At 40.5% G+C, this 21,142-nt stretch overlaps 1 protein-coding gene across 2 annotated transcripts in view; it reads left to right on the forward strand.

Moving 5' to 3' along the window:
- Positions 1-19,956, forward strand: part of Tph2 (tryptophan hydroxylase 2) — a 102,223-nt gene extending 82,267 nt beyond the window's left edge. For both annotated transcript variants that reach the window (XM_047550652.1, XM_047550653.1), the window contains exons 9-11: positions 10,493-10,588; positions 18,815-18,948; positions 19,074-19,956. In XM_047550652.1, the coding sequence (XP_047406608.1) occupies positions 10,493-10,588; positions 18,815-18,948; positions 19,074-19,248 (405 nt within the window). In that variant the 3' untranslated portion in view covers positions 19,249-19,956. The remainder of the gene's footprint in view (positions 1-10,492; positions 10,589-18,814; positions 18,949-19,073) is intronic.
- Positions 19,957-21,142: the final 1,186 nt, after the last annotated feature.

Below are 21,142 nucleotides of genomic sequence, written 5' to 3' on the forward strand. Positions count from 1 at the left end.
CTACTTTGCAATGTAAAGTGTTTTATCTATAAATAATAGAAGTAAGGCCTCCCTAGAAGATGTCAAGTTGCTCCCTGGAGATGGAGGAGGCCTCCCCTGACTTAATAGCACACCTCCCCTGAGTGAACGTAGAGAGAGGCAAGTCGCAAGGAAACAGCTTGGGAAAATAAATGAGAAAATATTGTTTGTACCAGGGAGAGCCCATGAAATATGAATTCCTGACTAAACTTCTCAAGCAGATTAGGAGTGATGCTGTTCATTGATACATGCAGCCCTCCCTTAATAACTAAACAACGCAATAAATTTGGGGTTTCAAATCTTGGCTGCTGCTCTTCATGAGCTCAAGCTTCTGCTAACTCAAGCCAGGTATTGCAGTTGGGCTGTAAGCTGGCTGCATTAACATAAGAGAATGCAAGGAGGCTCTTGGAAGAGTGCCCAAAGAGGTCATTTGCTCTAGTTTTGATGCATTTTGGATATGTCTCCACATTTCTACACAGGGGTCCTATGTTGGTGTCCAACTAACAAGGTTTAAAATTTCTCTGTAATAAAACAAGGGGAAGTGCCTTAAAGTGGTTTATGTTAGAAACATTTAAATTTTTAGCTGTCATGAAAGTTTTTTATTTTTTGGTTGTTTACTTTTTCCTTTCTCAAATCTAGTTAAGAAGACTTAATTCTTCCAAGATAAAAAGTCAAATCTATAATAGGTGAGGAAAGGGGCACTGGATTCTGTTCCTTTGAAAAGGTGTATCAGACAGGAAGATGCTGATTTGTAATCCACACAAATGTTCCCAATTCCTAGTTTTTCTTAATAAGGCCAGCCTCCTTGACAGATTGCCTTTACACAAGGGGACAATTGGCAGGAACTGAGTTGCTGTTGTCCCAGTAGATGAACTTTATGATCTTCAAGTGGGAAGTGGAATGTCATCTCAGTCACCTGCCTTTTTAAAATATAATTTATTTATTTTTAACTGATTAAGGGGCTTTACTGATTAGGGGAGTGGAAGGGGATTAGAGGGATTGCTGTTTTAGACAGCAGCAAACACACCACTCTCTTGGTAGCCAGAGCCAGAGAGTAAGTTTGGCAAAATAGCTCATCATGACACATTGGAAATATTTCAAGTTGTGCTATTCTTTATTGTCTTGTGAGTTCTCATCAGCCAGAGTTAATTTTGTGCCTATCAAATAATGCATTTAAATCAAATGTAAGTATGCATTGTTGTTTAAAGTAATACTATCTGATATTTAGTTTGGTGCTTGTAATGACTTTTTAAGACAAAACAGTGTACCATATTTCTAACCCAGCCTCGTTTTTTGTCGTCTCAGCTCTCTTGAGCTGTGCTTACTGCAGCGTTGCTTCCCACCAGTAAGACTCAGAGTCCCCGCTTCCTTTTATGACTGGCTTATCGTGTGCACTTATCGCTGACTCCCTGCAGGCCTGTGCTGTGTAACTTAGCTGATCCAGAGGTAGCCAAGGAAATGAGGGCACCTCCCACAGGGCAAGCCATGGAAGGGTGACTACAGACAAGCTAGACATACCCTCATCTGCCCTGGTACACTGAACTCAACTGTCAAAGACTCAATTCTGGTAGTGTTCAGTCACTTTGTGAACAGGAGGAGGATGGTATGGCATAGTGCAAACCATGTGGATTTAGAGGGAGACTGCTCTGTCCAGCTCGAATGTCCCTAAACTTGTGGAAGCTACTGGACCTGTCTCAGTTTCCCTATCAGTAAAATGGGAGATTGAGCACTGGCACATAGTAAGAGTTCAGTAAATGACTCAGTGTTTATTTTCTCTCCTTTACAAAGAAACATGACTCAGAATGGTTAAATGACTTTCCCAAGACCAAGTAAATGACAGAGACTGTCCTTGAACTTTGGTCTCTCACTCCGAAGTCAATGTGCTCAAACTCCCATGCTTCATTACCTTCACAGTGCCTGCCTCTCAGGGTTGCTGTAAGATGTGAAGTGCTTAACACTGTGTCTGGTGGAGTGTAGGCTTCAATAACTGGCAGTGATGATGATTAGAGATGGGGAAGCTCTGCTGAGCTTAAATGCCTGCTAGAGTTTCAATTACCTGTAAACCCTCATTGTGACAGGGACCCCACTTCACAGGTATATCTTTTCAGCCCCATTTACACATATAGATAGTTGGTGTCGACTCTGAGTGTGAGAGATGATGATGGTAGTGGTGACGGTTGGTGACTAGGAAAGTAACATGACTTCATTAATAAAAACTTAAAATAGAAGGCTGCTCAGTGCAATAGAGCAGCAAGAATGGCTCTCACTGCTAAACATACCTTTCTTGTCAGTTCTCAGATATCTAATCATCTTTCAGGATTCTTGGTCTTGCTTGGAAAGAAATAGGTGAGAAAGTGCAAGCTCTTTAGCCCTTATGTCTAGGAGGGTGTTGCTTTTAGTAATGCAGGGATAAAAATAAAACGACCCTCTAAAGGCAGTGGTGACTACCCACAGCTCACTTGGAAGTTAGTAAAAATCTCATTTTTCATACGCGCATTGGAGAGCTGACCTTTAAAATCACCACATCTGGGGAGAATGTGTGATTTGATGCAGAACATTTCAGGGCATGCTCAAGGATGAATGGCTGAGAATGTGCTCATCAGTTTTCTTCTCCTTCAAGGAACCCAGAACTGCTTAGGTTATAAAAGTCAGTCCTTGGACACTTCCAAACCTGTAGCCTTTGCTTAAGTAGGTCTTCTGCACAAAGTAGATTAAGCACATATATAAACGGAATGCTGATCCATGCAGCTGGTATGAAAATGAGGGGTGTGTGTGCATGTGTGCACATCTTCACAGTGGAGTTCAGCCATTTCAAGGTAGCAAGTCGTATAATAAGATCAGCAAAGGGACATTTGGAAAAAGATGGAATTGCTTTAAGAGAACAGCCATACTTTGTGAATCGCTTTGTTATGGAGATGCTACATTGAGGCTCATGCACTGCATCTAGGGTCCAAGGAATAATACTGGTGAATATAAAACTAGCTTTTGATTTGTGAAACTTGAAATACCTACTGGCCCAGAAGGCATAAAGAAAAGCCTATCTGTATTCATAATACCCATTTGAAAGAGCTGTGGAATTTTGTGGAAAACAGAATTGGCTGGATAGACATCTTACAGATTCATCTCCAGGAGAAAATAGCATCTGTCTGATCTTGTGTGTCATCATTTGCTAAACAAAGGTCTGGGTAGTGATGCCTGTAGAAATTCCTCATAGCTGCTAATTCTGAGCAGTCTGGGCTGTGAGGCACTTCAATGCTTGAATCTGTCACATCACAAAGTCCTCCATACCTTGACCAAGCACAGTTAGCATTTTCCCTGGCTAAGCTTCAGTTGGCTGCAATCTTCAGAAACAGCAAACTGAAAAACTTTCCCCCTGACATTTTTGGATGATGAACCAGATGTCAGAATCAATGAGTTTTCAGAGTTACTGCTTGTAATGAGGAGGCCAGAAGCTACTTAACCACAAGGCTGCTGAGCTTCTGAAGGTGATACCTGCCAGTCAGCCTGTGTCCATGATCCTGAAGGCCTGCAAGATGCTGGGCTTGACTCTGGCAAGGAAATCAGCTCCCTCCTTTCTGGCACGGAAGGCCATTGTCTGTCACTGAAGGGAGCATAGAGCAAGGTCAAGGAACAGATCTATTTCTGAACCTGTAAGTGAAAACCCATTTGACAGTGAATGTAGAGAAGTTTTCATCTTTTTAAAAGTCTTGTAATATTGGAAAAATTGGCTGAGATTAGTGATTACTGATCCAGGATGTCCCTGACTCTATTGGCATGGCCTACTGGGGAACTAATCTGGCTGAGTGCCCTTCTCTCCCTCCATTCCTTCCTTCTGTATTTGCTGAGGGTCTGCTACATGTCAGGCAGGGTGACAGAGACCACACATTAAACTGTAACAATAGCTAACAAACAAACACAAGTCAGTCCCTGTCCCTGATTTCAGGAAGCTCAGTGTTTGGTGGCGGTGATGTGTTAGAAGGTTGGCAATTTCAGTATGAATCCAGCAGAGCTACCTGGGGGATACAAGGGCAGCCATCTAATCTGGGAGGCCTGTGGGAGTTAGACAAAGGGACTGGATCGTGACAAGAGCATTCTAGGCAGGGAGAACCCAGATGGGAGAGAGCAAGGTCAGTCTGTGTTGTTGCCACCAGTTGCCTAATGCGAGGTCAGTAGGGAGGAAGGAGATTGAGGGATGAGAATCTAGGTCCTGGAGAAGGCAGGGGCTGGATCACGGAGGGTCTGTTCTGCAATATGCAGAAATTTGGACCTTCACTCTAGGGCAGTGGGACAGTGAAGTTTTGTCATTGTCTTGTTACATGACTATTGTGATCTGGCATGGGAGATGGGAGTATCCTGGATGAATCTTGTTCCAGATTTAGGCTGAACCAGTTTCTTAGGTGGCACTGATGTTGAATGAATGAATGACACTCCTCTAAGTCCATGAGTGGAAGGAAGAAGACGGGGGATTTTCTTTCCTGCTCCTGTTCTTCCTTTTCCACTTAGAAAAGTGGAGCCTGGTGTGGGAACTGCTAAGTGTTAAATGGTAATAAGTCAGGTGGCCTTTGAATTTGAAAATGCTCCAAGATTAGCTGAAGAATTGGCAATAAAGCTGATATGGCCAGAGGGCACTTAAACCATGCATTTATTTTTGAAAGCAAGCACCCCCCCCCACCTCCGCCCCCAAATGCAGAGAGCGGTAGTCAAGAAGCACACAGAGAAATTCAGACTGACGCTGGGCTATTGAAAATCCGCCTATGTCGACGTATTCCTCAATAAAAGTTGTTTTCTGCTGACACTCTTTTTTTTCCCCCTACGAATGTTCCTCTTATATTTGATGATCAATTTTCCACAAGGTTTGCCATAATGTTTCCTCAGAGTTTAGAACTTTACATTCTAATTCATTCAATGGCTGTTGTGACCTAAGACAATGTGTGTTGTTTTCCCAAGTCAGGGGCGTCATTTTCTAGCTGACAAGACTTTACTGGGATCCCTCCCCTTCTCTTTTTCTCCACTTGTGTTTCTCTGAAAAGGCAGTTTCTGCTGGAGCCTGTGACCTGGTACACTGTAATGTGACTCACTTCTACCTTCCTGTGACACACATTTCCTTTAAGCACCCCACTCCCCTGCCTCAGCATCCTGGACCCAGTCATTCTTTCCAGGAACCTGTTTTCCCACAGCCCAGCTAAAATCCCATTAATCCTTCAAAGTCCAACACAAGTTTCAAATTCTTCCTGTCCTGAGACAGACAAAGCACACAATTTAGGCAGAGTGAGAAGTGTATGGCAGGATTAAAAACAAAATTCTTCATTATTTTTTTATTTGTCTTCTATGTCCACATTGTGCCTTTTTTAAGCAGATTGTCTCTTTGGCTACATTTGTAATTTTAACTAGAAAGTAGAAGAATTTAACAAATATAAATTTTTTTTGGTGCTAGGGATGAACTTAGGGCCTTGTATAGGGTAAGCATATGCTCTACCACTGAGTTAGTTATATACTTATACCCCAACAACTACAATTTTAAAAATGAAAGAGTTTATGATCTGCTGAGAACTATGGTGATTTTTCACTTAGAGACTCAAGAAGAGAATATGGTAAAGTTGGATGTAGCTACAGTACCACAGGCATTTGGCCACTGAACTTGGAATTTGTACAGACTGTTCTCAAATCTGTGAGCACTTGAGTGGCTTCGTTTTGCCAAGGGGCAGGTGGGGCTTCAAGGCATGGAGTAAGTGGCCTGAGATTGTAGAGCTGCTGAGGTCCCAGGACTGCAGAGGAACAATGTTGACTGGGGACTAGGACACTAGATCAGCCCCATTTTCAGCCCCGTTTCTAGCCCTTTTGCACTCTTATTTTATGGGGGACTAATTAGATAATGGTAAAATGTGTGGTTAAATATTGAAGCATGCAAAAACCACCTTTTCTGTTCTCTTGAGGCTCAGACCCAGAGAATTTTTCCATTCTGCACACTTGCTTTGCAAATCAAAGCATTGGAGTAGGCATAGACACCTTCGTGTGATTTGGCTTTATTTATGACTCTTGGGAATAGTTGGAGTTTAAATGGTTGAAAAAAAAGCAGCAAAGGCTGATGTTTGGCGAGTTTTGTTTGAGTGATGGGGCACAGGGGTGGATGTTTCAGGATCAGTGAACCCCACGTGGCTTTAGCAATGCAACCTCCATTTTCACTTTTGGTTCCTAATGTTTATTTTCATTGCCTTAACATTTCTATTCCAAAGTTTCCGGCTTAGTCATCAAATATCATTCTTGTTTCAATACTGTGATCATTGGCAATTTAATCAAGATTAAGGAATCTCATCTAGTAGAAAAACTGCTGCTTATAAATTGAAATTTTGATGTAACTAATATTCAAAATAGTAACTGGGGGTGCGTGGTAGATGGGTAGTGAGAAGGCAACTTGAAAGTCTCCACCTTTTCAACAACCTTGTGAACATATACTTTGACGTACTATTTGTTCGAGAATGGAAAAATCTTGCCAAAAACTCTGTTAAAGGGAGGCTGTGAGACACTGAGTCCCTTTTATGTGTTTTTATCTGCAGTGACCAGAGCTTTAGACCCCTGATGTTAGCTTTGAGTGGCATTCTTCCTTTCTGGGATTTATTCTTCTGTTCTGACATGGGCACCTAATAGAACAGATGCTTGTTACACTTGTGTTGGAGCAGTGTCCTGGAGGTCCCAGCTCCACAGGCATTGAGCCTTTTGTGCTAGATATAAAGACGTAGTGGTGGTGGTGGGATCCATAAGTGGGTCAGGGAAGCATGAGTTGCCAGGGGCACTTGAGGAGTGGGGTAATAGCTGTTGACACACCTTCTGGAATGATTTCAGTATTGCAACACCAGTAACTTTTTTGCAAGTGTGATTGACTGATACTGATCCAGAATGCAATTACTAATGGCAATGAACACTGGATTGGAAGTTGGAAACCTGAGTTTGATTCCTAACTCTGTTAACCATTCGTTGTGAAATTCAAGCAAATCATTTAAAATCTGAATCTCAGTTTTTCCACCTATACAAAGGAAATAACAAGAACTGCTCTACTTCACAAGTGTGTAGTAAGACAGCATATAAGGATAAAGAGGACCTAAAGAGGGGCCTGAGGGGTTCTCTTATAAGAAAAGTACACAAATATAGCATAAAACTTTTTGTTATGTTAACACATTTCAATCATGGCTCTTTCAACTTCTTGCTTTCCTGCCCATGTGCAGGATATGTGGAAAATGGAATTCTAGATATGCAAGGATGCATATGATTATTTAAAAATATATGCTACCAATATGCAAGATCAAGTTTTTAGGAAAGGTGATAGAGAAAATATATCACTCATTTATTCACTTAGGTAAAAATGACAATGTGTAAGTCAATTTTCTGGAGAAGGTTAAAAAAATCATACTTGAGCTTCCTTGTAGTAGTTTATAGGACCATTTAAATTCAATTTATGCACCTAGAATGACTCTTAGGAAGAGTTTATGTAATTATTTCAAAAGATGCACGGAGTGTGAGAGGTGGGAAGCAAAATCTCCCATCAAGAGACAAACTGGAAGAGTAAATTCCTATCCCACCAAGAGTTCCTTGACAAAGTTGGACATTTAATTGGAATATGTGACTTTAGCAAGAGCTTCAGGTATCTAGCACCAAGCAAGAGCTTCAGGTATCTAGCACCAAGCATAAGAAGGGTTTTGCGTGGAGTGATTTTTGTGAATCATCACAAGGGACTGTTGTGTACTTCCTTGGTTTGATTTCATATCTGGGGATTTGGTTCCCTCAGACTTTTACCACTGCCCATGAGGAACCTTTTCAAGAATGATGTGCTACCAGAAGTGATCTGAAGATGGCAGCATTGGGCGACCTATCTCCTTTTCCTAAGCACACTCCCCCAGCCGTGTTCCACAGCAGTGTTTGGATTTCAGATTGTCACTCAGACTTTCTTCACTTAACGACTGTGTGTGTGTGCAAATGACTCTGCTTTTCTTCTGTGGAAGAGGTCCGATCTATCATTCCTGTTTTGGTTTTCAGTTAATGATTATATGTAATTATACTCAAGTAAAATATTTATAAATAATTACATATTACTAGTGGCATGTAAAATTTGGAATTCATGAACATCGGAGCTGACAAAAGGTACCCTTCAATTTGGGAGGTGCTAATTTTGGTATTATTTGTTTCTGTTTAAAATACACTAGCAACCAAGAATCGGCAATTCTTTTTTGCAGGTTGTTTTTCTTTTTTTCTTTCTTTCTTTTTTTTTTTTTTTTTTTACTAGATTCAGAATATTTTTTCACTTTCTATTTTTTTTATAATTAGGATATTTGTTTGGTAAATCTCTAGGGAGTATATTATAGATCCACATCTGGAGAGTTCTCTGAGGAAAATAAATTATATTTTCTTGAATTTTCAAGAAGCAATTAGTTATCCTCAAATTCTGAAGGGTCTTCAAGAGGTCAGCTAGTTCAACTCTAAGCCAACTTTGCATATAAAACCAGACAGTAGAAATGTTCGGTTGCTCCTTCCTCCCAATTAGTGATCTAATCACCAGTATTGAAAAGAGAGAGAAAATTACCCTGAGCAAGTCCATAATTCAAATTTTGCCAACACTTGAGTTTCAGGTGCAATTTACCATTTCTCATTATCTGTCAGCCACACTGGCAGCTGCAAATGGAGTACTGTCTCCAAGCAAAAGGTTGAATTCTCTGAGGACAGAGGGCTGCAGAAGCAGCATCTAGGGGCTTTCTTTGGTGGAGAAGCACAGGAAACCAAAGGAAGAGGTAGTAGATGGGGAAGAAGCAGATGGAGCTGTGTGAGGTCAGAGTTTCTGGAAGGACTCCCAGATGAGGTAAGGGCCAAGCACATTCTGCACCCCGGGAAGGAAGATGCATAGTGGTTTTTTCCTCTAGGTTGCCCTGATGCTAGAAGCATGTTAACTACACACTGGCTGATAGATTGACTTTTGAATCTTTAGTGGAATTGACGCAGACCTTTTAATTCCTGCTGTAAAATAGGGTGGGAGGCCAAATCTCTGTGAAAACTGTGAACGACACACCAGATTTTCTCAGAGGCTCTGTCTGCTTGTTTTGATTTGGATAATAACTGTGACCATGAATTATGTATGCATTGATGTAGCATAAGTAAAATTAAAAATGCACTTTATAGCTGACCTAAATGCTCCTGTAGCTGGCTCCATATGTGTATTTTCATGCTTTTGAACATGACAGCACTTTTTTTTTTTCACAAACTCTTTTATATTCAATGTTAAGACTTTAAGGATGTCATGCCATGTGCTATAAATGCAGTATAAATTAGGGAAATCAGCCAAAGGTACACTAAGAAGGTGCCATGAGATTCTAGTTTTCCTGTTTTAGACCACTCAACTTCAGAGGTCATCCTCACACTGAAAAATAAATAAGACCGTCCTGAACTGTAGGACATCTTAACCTCCACATAAAAATAGAACAAAGTGCCATGTGCTACAAATACTATTTTCTGCCCCTTCTCAGGAGTGTTGAAATTCCTCTTTCTCAACACTTTCAGTGCTCCATCATCACTAATGCAGGACAGTGTTAATCTGATGCCACTTTTATTGTTCATTTCAATAACGATGAGGCTTCTCACTTTTCTTTCAGAGCAAAAATTGTGTGATTGTGGACCCTCCTCAATAGCATCATGAGTTTTGTTGGCTGTGCAGAAATTTCTTTGTCTAGGTTGATTTTATGAACCCAACAGAAGTGACTGAAAGTCTTAATATCCTGGGGAAGCTGTAGTAGTTGACACTGATGAACCTAAGGCCATTATATACACACACATATATAAATCCACACATGCATATACATGCGCACACATAGATATGCATTTAAGATCTTAATAAAAAACACACCAGAATTGTGGTTGTGATAATTTGTTAGGCACTTACTTGCTTTCTTGGTCTCTCTTTTGTTTCTTTACCACAATTCTTTAGCAAGCATTGGCACCAAGTAGGTATTCAACAAATGTTTGTTGAATGAATAAACAAATGAAAAAAATGAGCTTGAGATGATTGGATTCTGAGCAGTTTTTTCCACATTTGCATGAATTTATTTATGTCATTGGAATTCAGTGTGGTAAATATGGTGACATTTTCTTATGGTGTTACCATTGTGAAATAATAATTTATTTCTAAATACGTGTTTTTATTTTTAAAATTATTGCATAGGATAGGATATGACTTGACCTATAGGGTTTCTGAATCTAGAAAGTATGAAGCATCTTAGTAGTTAATGCTTTCTTCATGTACTTTAAATTTATGGCAGGGTTATTTATTAAGCAAAAGAGATTTCAATAAATGTTATTTTAAATGCATTTAAATTGACAGTGTTGAAGAAGTTATGCACAATGCAACCAGCTTATTTTTGGGTGCCATTTTATTCTGTCGAGGAACTTGTTGACCAGTTCACTGGATGTGTGTCTGTTTTTTTTTTTTTTTTTTCAGTGCTATTTCTTCACAATCGAGTTTGGCCTTTGCAAGCAAGAAGGGCAACTGCGGGCATATGGAGCAGGACTGCTTTCCTCTATTGGAGAATTACAGGTATGAAGCTGTGAATGAAAATATCCTTCCCAAGCAAACTGGTTCAAGGTCACGGACAATATTGATTTGTTTGTCTGAGCATTTCTACTCACAGATACCCCATAAATATTTAATATAGAGGATTTGGCACTTCAGATGTGGGTGCTGACCCAACTTTTTGCACTTTTGAAAATGGGTCATGCCTTTCTGGGTTTGTGGTGTGACTCAAATGGATGAACAGCCCCGTGTACAAATCAACAGTAATGATAAATGTATGCTCGAATGTTTGGTAACAAATGGCTGGCCTAAATTTAGTGCTGAAAAGTGAGCAATGACCTAGCAGTGAGTCTACTAATTGAAATTCACTTGTGAGGGTGGCTTGGCTATTCTGATTTCTGTTACCTCCATCATTCCCATAGACTCCCTAGCATCTTCTTTCTAAAGGGAGTGTGTGGTTATTTCAGTTTCTTTTATGAACATTAATTCGAAATTAATGTACATTAAAACACTTGTGAACATATACAATTTGAAGAAAAAAACTAAGGATATTGTCAAAGAGGTATCTAATATGTGTTAGTGAGCCCTAGAGAATGCTATTTTTTGCCTTAAAATATAGTAAAATGGTCATTTATTCAGAAATTATGGGGTTTGGGACATTCTGATAATTTTAATATTTTGGTAATTTAAGAATTGCTATGTATGCATCACTGGGGGATATAAGTTTTGATGAATTTAGAATGTAATGTGGTATACAATCTGGAAATGGTGCTGAAAATTAATTAAATATTTCCTTGATTAGTCAGACTAAGATCAGGGTTATGTACTATCCTAGGGTTTTTATTTTGAGATTTGTTATTCCTACATAATATAATTGGGAAATATATTATTATTGGAACTTTTTGGATGGTTGTGGTCTTGAAAGATGCAATTTCACTGTAGTTTTATTGAGTTTGCTCATTCCATGACTCCATTCTTTATTAATTCTTCAAAAGCTTGGTTGAGCACTTATAATGTGCCACGTACTGCTGTGTCAGACACTTGGGATGAGAAGACAAATAATAATGATGAAGAATAAGAATAAGGAGAAAATAACACAGCAACCTTAATGAACCCTTAAATTGACCTTAGTATTTTGGGTGCTCTCGCCATATTAAATCCACTTGATCCTCGTAACAACCCAGTGAGACAGGTGGTATTATTATCACAGATGAGACAACTGAGGCATAAAGACATTAAGGGATTTGCCTAAGGTCACACAGCTAATCAGCATCAGAGCTGGACCCAGGTGCAATGAGTCGAGATCCTTAGATGTGAGCTCTTAACCACCAGGCTATGCTGCCTGGGACCCTGGTTATCCAGGAGTCAACTTGCAGTGCAAGAGATAACTGACAAACTAGATAATAAAAAAAAGGTGACAAAAGTGCCTGGTACATCTGAAGCCATGCCTGAGGAGGCTTCCTGACAAGGACATTGCTGCCCAAGCTGATTCAAGAGGAATGGGAAGAGTGAATAAGGAAAGGATGGTGTGCACTGATCATACAATGGAAAACAGTGTGTGTCCCTGGATGCTGGTCCAAGCCTGGCTCTGCTGGAGAACTCACTGAGGCTTAGCATGACTGGAATAGAGGATAATGGTCAACATAAAAAATAAAACAAAACCAACCACACCTGATGTAAACTTTTTTAAAAATTAAATTTCAATGAAAAATTCATCTGGGGTTAATTTCAGCACACTGGCCAAAGCCCAAAGCAATAGGATGATATCATAGCCCCATAAGATCCTGCCCTTTACAGGGGGTTTCTTGATTTCTCTGCAAAAAAGTGTTAGTCAGAAAATGATGCAGTTCAAGAGCTATTTACATTCTCCTCAGATGGCTTATAAATTATACCAGAAACAAAAGAAACAAATCTCTCTCGTGGCCCCCAACTTTCGACAGGGTCTTCTGGTCTGGTTAATGAGGCATGTGTAGGCAGCACTGGGGTGAATCTGTTGTTTTTGCTCCTATTGATGTGGACAGAATTGTCTGGAGGTGGAAATCAGCCAGAAATATGTACACCAAAGGGCATTGTCCACCATGCATCTTCTCGTTCTGGTCCATCACCTCTAGTCGTTAGCATTCTTCCATTCTCAAATTTCAACACTGGAACATCCTTATGATTGCTACTTTGGACCACTTTTACAATTCAGAAATTCTTTCTCTAAGAAATATCTTCAGATTTTTCACAGAGAATGCGTAACATGAAATGTTTTCCTTAGCACCCTTTCTCTGCCTGGCTCCTGTAAATGCCCAGAGTCCTCTTACAGCTCCTCTGAATACTTCTGTTTTTTGTTTGAATGGATAAATGATGGTTCTGGATCCAATATAGGGATAACTTTATTAAAAGCATTATCATAATTCCCATGTAAACATGCTTGCAGTTTTGAATACTTCTTGCAGCAAAATATTTTATGCTGTGCCAACTGTTGCCCAAATGTAGGTCCCTGCTAAGTTGTTTGAGGTTTGTCATAGTTTTTATACCTTTCCCATAAGTACTCACTTTCTGTACCAGAATAGAACACTTCTAAAATTTGTGCTTTAAGAGGTTACATTTTCCTGAGGCGTAGATGTTGCTCTTCAGAGCTGACCACATATTTCCAAGTGGTGCATCCATGGTTTGGAGGATAACATACATTTTTCTCTTATTTTTTGGACAATGCTTATTTTTACCTTTGAAGACAGAAATGAAACAAACATGGAAAATCTTGTAAGAGCTAAAATAAATCTGATAACCATAACTAATATTCCCCCCAATTAATGGTTGCTCTCCATGTTTACAGATCTAATCTGTGGCAAGAACTCCCAAAGTGTGTCAGGGTGAGACTTTTCCATACCTTCCATCGCTGCAGAGAGCAGTTAATCATGAATTAACTCATCTGGAAAGCTGACTTTGAAAAACAGGTTGAAAATAGGATAATTGATTGCCATTTACTCATGATCTAGTGTGTATCCTTTATTTCATATGCTTTTTCTCTATATCCTAGAGTTGATCTAACTGTATAAATCTAGGCATCATTTTTCATCTATTGTTTGCTTGTTCATTCATTTTATTCAACAAACACAAAATTGATAGTCCAAGATTTTAAGGAACATGGGATGGAGTAGGAAAGCTGTAAGAAAGGGATTGATATAGATCTCAGCCCAGTTCTTTTGTAGAAACAACAGTGAAATTTGTTCACATTAGGTGCTAAGGAAATGACTGCTAATTGATAAATTGTGAGTTTTATCTCAAAAATTTAGTCTGTCTCAAAAGCTAAAGGCAATTCTACTTCTTTTTCACTTCTTTATATCTTTCAGACCACGGACTAGATTTTTATTTTTATAAGTGGCCTTAGCACCTACCCCATAGTAGTTGCTGGAATAGTTCATATAAATACATCTGTTTTCCTTTTTCATGTTTTGACAAGTCTGGTGGTTTAAGCAAATGTAATTATTATTACTTTTTGTCTTTAGTTTTAGGATGCCCTTGTGAAGTGAATTTATTGCATTGCCTTTATATAGCTATTAATCAGCATTCTCAGAACAGCTTTCTATTTATTATGATCATTTGTATTTACTGCCACTTCCAGCAACTCTGGTAGGTGGTCAGAATACTGCCAGGCTGTGGAGAAGAGCCTCCAGGGGCTCGAAGGTTCTCTGAGGTCATCTGGTGGGTCAGTCGTTGCTAGAGTTGGGATTCTGCTGCTGAGTTCCCACACCTTAACCCTGCTCAGACGAGGCCTGGCTCCCCTTCTCCCTACTAGTGCTGTTAGGAGCAAGTGCTGGAGGATGGGAGCTGAAACTGTCTCTGGCCTTCACAAAGAATTGCTAGAAGGGAAGCTTCTCTTGTCCATGCAGCTTATTCCAGCTGGTACAACCTAAGCATTGATGCATCATTGGCCTTTGGCAATCGGGATATGGATGACATGTTGTCCCTGACTGGAAGGATGAGCATGTGAGGGAGGTTCAAAAAACACTACATGTACACACACACACAGTGTGCGCGTACATATGCAAATACATGTATTTGTTGTTCTGATGTGGGAAGAGATGATCTGGTGTGAGTGTAGGAGTGCTTGTGAATTCTAATTTGGAATCTAGGGCCCAAACTACCATAAACCTGACTTCACACCTCAGTTTTTTTCAAACTTTAACCAGTCCTAATATAGAGAGTGAGGATCACAGGGTTTATGTCTAGAATAGTTGAGATCATGATTCCGGGTCATTGCAAAGGCAGGAGTCTGATGAGCCCAGGGCGGTATTATTGCAGACTAGGACCTGGAAGTCTCATGACTGGGACATGTTTCTTCTCTTGGGAGAGGGGCTACACACAGGGGGAAAGGTGTGACTGACACAGATGTGTGCAAAGCTTCCTCTTTGGACTACATAGCAATGATCACTAAATACATCAAGCACTTCCCAAGTAGGCATTTTGTGTACACTATCTCACTTAATTCTCGCCACAACTCTGGGTTATAGATACCCCTAGTTTTCCCATTTTCCAAATGAATACTAGAAAGGGCTTGTAGAAGTTAAGTAAATTGTCTAGAGTCACAAAGGTAGGAAGGGATGGAGCCAGAGTTGAACCTCAGTTCTTTATCTTAAAGACCTATACTCTTAATCACCTTATCACCTTGTCTACTAACAACTGGATTTTAGGAAATTTTGATGTTGGAAAGAGATTTTTATATTTAGTAGTCTGGAGTGACCCATTAGTTTTCACTTGTCCATTAGAGCCAATTAATTGGTAATGGCTACCTTTGGGGGAAGGGTGGCAAGGCCATTCCCAGGCCCAGTGGGAGAGGCTTCTGTGATCGATTACACTGATTGGAATTGGGGATGGTGCTGTAAGGGCTGCATATTTACAGGTCCTATTAAAATTATATTGCAAGAAGAGCTGCAGTATCCATGCAGCTCCGTCTTCTCAGTTTGTCAAAGAGGAAAGTGCAGCCCAACCTCGGTAGTTTCACTCATTTGCTATCATACACCTAGCCTCTCTGGGACAGCATCCAGGTCAGTTCCAGTCCTGTGCCTTGTCTTTAGTACTATGGGTAAATCCAAAATAGTCCTTGTAGAGTGTTCAGAGAGGAGAAGGTGACTCCCAAGCACTCCTGCAGTTTCTAAATGGCTGAGAGTAAAAGACTGTCAGCTGGATTCTGCCAGCATTATAAAGCTGCTCTCCAGGGGAAGTTGGGCTGATTCTTGCTGACTTCAGGGATTTAGATGCTTAACACTTCAGGAAGGAAATACCTTACGGGTATCAAGTAGTGTGACTCAGTGTTTAGAGAGGACCCATTCCGAAGGTAGGTGAGAGGGCATAATAGCTGCTTCCCAAAACCAAGGTGACTCACAGAGACACAAGGGTAAGAGTTGAGAAGCAAACCCAATAGGGCCTGTCTATTGGGCAGGGGACTTTGGAATTAAGGGAGACACAGATGTTACCTTGTACTCCTTGGGCCATCTGGTAGTATTCAGAGGTAGGAGACCTTGTGGGTGGTATGGGTGCTCTCACACAGGAGAGCCCATATTCAGGTAAAAAAGGCCATTTCAGGTGTGGGCACTGCCTCAGTTGTTGGTCTTACTCATTGGCTGCTCCCTTAACTCCAAGCTCCTATCATTCTCCAGACTAATCTATGGGTAGCAGGATCAGCCCCATATTTATTACCAGTTAAGGAACAACACTGGTCCCAGGTACTGTGTGGGGAGATCCCTGGCAAGTAACCAGTATATCACATACAACAGGCTCCTAAGAAGAGACTGCATTTCTGAGTGCTTAAAAAAATTATCTTTCAGTTTTTTCATTTAAATATGGTATCACACAGAGTAATCTGTATTGCCTAATGGTCTTTGCCTCAACGTATATGCTGAGAAGCCACTGATTTTTCTTGAAATCTGATGCAGGGCACCCTGCTCTCTGGGTCTTTTGTTGATTTACTCTAATCCCCATTACCTGCTAAAATGACTGCATGTGGTCAACTGAATATCCGATGAGATATTGTTACTTGATGACTTTTTCTAGAACCACACTGATTTCAGTCTCTGTTGTGCACACACACAACAGGGAAGCACCCTCTACAGATAGTGACTACTAAGGGTGCAGATGTCCTATAAGCATTGGAGACCCAAGTAGGTGAGTTTCACTTCTTTCTGTGCTTGTCCTTGACCTAGTAAGAAGTCTTTGACTCAGTAGGGATGTCCCAGGGGAACCATGACTTAAATGTTCTTATAGCCTGTTCTGCTACTCCTCTGCCTGCCCCCGGATGCGAAGATGAAGAGTAAAACGTCTGAGGACATGGAGTTAGTCAGGGTCCCTCTTTCCATGTGTGCAGATGGACGGATGAATGAATAATTACAGCAACACACTATGGTTAAATGTAACCACGGCGTACAGCTGCAAAGAAAGTAACTTCTGATTCAGAAAACCATGACAAGATGATGGGAAGCCAATTCTTTGCAGAGGAGCAACAGCTCTCATCAAAGGACATTTTGTTTTTTGAAACCGTGAAGTTGTTTTTAAAATGTGGACAGAATTATTGGTCATGTGGAACCAAAATCCCCTGATGTTCACTGTGCAGCATTGAATCCAGCACAAATGCATTTGCAGGTGTAGTGACCTTCTGCTTTATAATGAAGTTGTTCTGTGGGCCAAAAAAATGAGTTCACTTCGAGAGGTCCTCTGCATTCCATGATTCATATATGCATTGATCTGGACAACAGGACTTTGCAGGAAAGCGAATCACATGCAGGGTAGAGCAAGGTGCCCCTTCTCTTACATGTCAGTCCTTTGCTTCTCAATTGCATTTTCAAATGTAGGGAACAGAGGGCTGTAAATCATTCCATGCATTTTGAAATTGCTGGGGGAATGCACCAAGAATATTGATCAGGAAAAGATTTTTGGAATTTCTCCAGGAAATCTTAGCTGTTAGAGATTAAGAAGGCAGAAAAGTGCTTTGGGTGAAATCCAGAGGCTGGATTAGAGAGTATCTTTAGAATCATCCACCCAAACCTCTCATTTACACTGGAGGGAATGGAGGCCCTGGGAGGTTAAATGATTTGCCAAGGTTACCCAGTTAGAGGCAGCGCCTGGCCCAGAGTATTGGGTTTCTCGCTTAGTTCAAGGCAATTTCTGCTAACCTCCTCCTGTCTCTCTTAACTAACTGACCCCTTAAATTAAAAAGAGGGCAGAATCTAGGGAAGTATTTCTCAAACTATGTTTCACAGCCACTTATGTCAAAGTCACCTTGGATGCCTTTCAAATGCAGATTTCTGGAATTCATGAAACCTACCTAGTGAAACTGAGGTCTAGGTATCTGCATTTTCCCAAGCTCCTCAAAGGTTATTTAGGGACAGTACACTTCAGAACTATCCATTTAGGGTCTGTTAATTGGCAGGTGGTACATGGCGGGAAATGGCCACTAACTTTCAACATCACTGAATTTATCTGGAGGATACAATCGTTCAAGATTTCTTGCTGATCTTTGTGCCAGTCGTGTAGTGAGCTGAACAGAGCTAATGATGGTTCAAAGAGTAATTACAATGGCTTTCCTTTTTCCTAATGCCCACTTTGGGCATAGTATAACTATTAATATTAGCTCTTTTCCCCCCAACTGGCAATATTTATCTCCTGTATATTGCTCTGCTGTACGTGGTAGAAGGTAAATGAATGCTTTGTAAGCATCCTCAGATATACAGGCCCACTCCAGACTCTGTTGATACACAGTGCCTGGCCTCAAAATGTCTAGCAATGAGTCCACGAATAGTTCAGCGAGAGTCCCAATTATCTCTGCACGCAGGTAATTATTACTTCTGCCATTTAAGTGAAATTTTAGTACATTGCTTATAGCAATAAATATAGGAGCATATTTATGCTGTCCCTGCTTCTATTCATAGCATAGATTTAAAATTCTGTTTCTGTTGGGGTATAGCTCTGAACTGTCCTTCAGTAAGAATTTGGCTGATGATAAATAAAATAATACCATAATCTCATTTTTCCCCTCAGCACCTAACAGACTTAAAAGAGCAAAACAAACCAATCAATCAACCAAACCCCACCCACCCCACCCCAAGGCCAATTTTCCCTGCACACCGAAGAGTTCTGTTCTTGGCAGACCAGTCGCTGAGCAAGTTCTATAGGATTACTGCACCATCAAATGTATTGTAGAGGTGTGATGTCGTGGCACTTTGGAACACTCATTATGGAGTTTAACGGGCTTTGTGGTGTGTTTTGCAGCATGCTCTTTCTGACAAGGCCTGCGTGAAAGCCTTTGACCCAAAGACAACGTGCTTACAGGAATGTCTTATCACCACCTTCCAGGAGGCCTATTTTGTTTCAGAAAGTTTTGAAGAAGCCAAAGAAAAGATGAGGTAAACTTGCTTTTCTTCCATCTATAGAAAATAACTTTGCTTTTCTGGCTCTGTTTCTCCTTCTGTCTATCTCTTGTGCCAATAGGGGTTGATCACATATCCTTCTATTTCTGTTTATTCTGCAGGGACTTTGCAAAGTCAATAACTCGTCCCTTCTCAGTATACTTCAATCCCTACACACAGAGTATTGAAATTCTGAAAGACACCAGAAGTATTGAAAATGTGGTGCAGGACCTCCGCAGTGATTTGAACACAGTGTGTGATGCCTTAAACAAAATGAACCAGTACTTGGGGATTTGATGCCTGGAACCAGTGTTGTTGCCAGCATGATCTTGTGGGGGGCATAGCAGCAATTCACTCAATGTCATATAACACCAATAACTTTCTGTGTCTTGGCTTGGCTAGTAAGCATGCAATTCTGTGTATCTATACCTACTTGTAACTTACTGTGTTAATGTGTGAAACACCATAAGGAACCCAATGGCAGATAACCACTCATTGTTGGAAAGATTGTGATATGTTTAAATATCTTAAGTAGTTTTGACAATCCTACTTAGCATCCCTAACCAAACTGCATCTTTAAAACTTGGAACGAGGAGCCCTCTTATGATTCTAGCTTATGACCTTTTCTTCCTTGGATCTGAGCTATTCCTCTGTTCATTAGATAAAATGAAAATAGCAGTGAAGCAGTTTCTATTTTCAATCGTATCAGTGTTTTCACAGCATTATTCGAGATAAACCCAGAGTTGTAGGAAACTTCCCATCACAGTAACAAAAGATTCATTATTCTATTTCAAAAATTGTTGAGGTAACACTATAGTTGGAATGATTTTAGAATGAGTATTTACACAATGTAAGAAAACATTTTACAAACAGGATATATAGGTTGCACTGACCTTGTAGAAACAGTTGTGGTGAGCTTCCTGAAGTATTTTGAAAAGGATACTTCCAGAAAGAATATGAGGAGAGACTAAACAGTGGGAAATAAATCTTGGCACTATGTATTTCATGCTGGAATAAAGTGAATTATCATCTCAGATGTTAACCCGTTTTTCTGGTCCGAAGCTAATGTAATCATAGGGCTATAAAGATCATCTGTGATTCCAAAGAGGTGGAAATTGAGTCACAGAGAAGTTAAGTGATTTGCACAGAGTAGCACAGTTAGTTGAGCTCCAAAGTTCAGAGAAGGTCACATTTTCATTTTGGATTGTTGAGTTCAACTTGGGGTGGGGGTGGGGGGGTGGGGGGCGCTTGTGTGTTTTTGTGTAGTCAGAGAAGGGAGACAAATGCCTGTTAGACCTGTTTGTCACTGCACAGGAACTGCTCTGCAATCATTGTTTGCTCTCTCAGCCATGCACCAGACCAGATCTATGGAAAGTTGTCCACTTTCTCACAGTTTGGACGACTTTGGGCAAAATGTGATGATACACCACACATTTTTGGTGATCCTTGCTATGAAAGGTAAATTCAGGTTGCTAAGTGAACAAATAAAAAACTGTTGAATGAGTGAATGAACTTCATTTTATGATCCCTCACCAAACACCAACACTCTTCCCTTGATTCTGTTTTTGGCAGGAAGTAGAGGGCTCTGGATGCTTGGGTGGTTGGGGACAAAAAGAGGTGGAGAAAGAAAAGATGACAAAGTGGCTTTTAAGTTAGTAATTCCAAAATACTTACTTGAGTAATTTTCAACATTACTGGCAGGGATTCCAGGGGGTCCTGGGTTCATGTTCTTGGTGTCCTGAGCAAAGAATTGAGCCAGACATGAGAAGCTAGCAGGTAAGGCAGTGATTTATTTGAAAGGAAAAGTAACATTTTGGGAGAAGTGAGAAGCAGAGTGGGCCCAGCTGCCAAGCATCTCAAGGTCCTGACTACATAGCACAGCTGGCTTTTATTGGGCTATATTAGTACTCCCCCCTTTCCCCTGGGTGGATGTGGGGTTGATTGACACCTTGATTGCCAACTGAATTTTATATAATTTCGTTTCTACTGAACATGTGTAAGTTTCTTTTTCCCTTAGAAAATGCACAGATGGGAGGCAAACTCCAATGCTATGGATATGTTAAATAGTAACAAGTTAACTTAGGTCAGGCCCTTGGGCTATTGTACATGCCCAAGACTGGTTGGGGGGCGCGGTGCTTCCCTTCATGGTCTTGAATTCTGCTTGAGGTGCTTTAGCTTTCTCATGCACAGT

Source organism: Sciurus carolinensis, chromosome 4, assembly GCF_902686445.1.
Source record: "Sciurus carolinensis chromosome 4, mSciCar1.2, whole genome shotgun sequence".
Classification (NCBI taxonomy): Eukaryota; Metazoa; Chordata; class Mammalia; order Rodentia; family Sciuridae; genus Sciurus; species Sciurus carolinensis.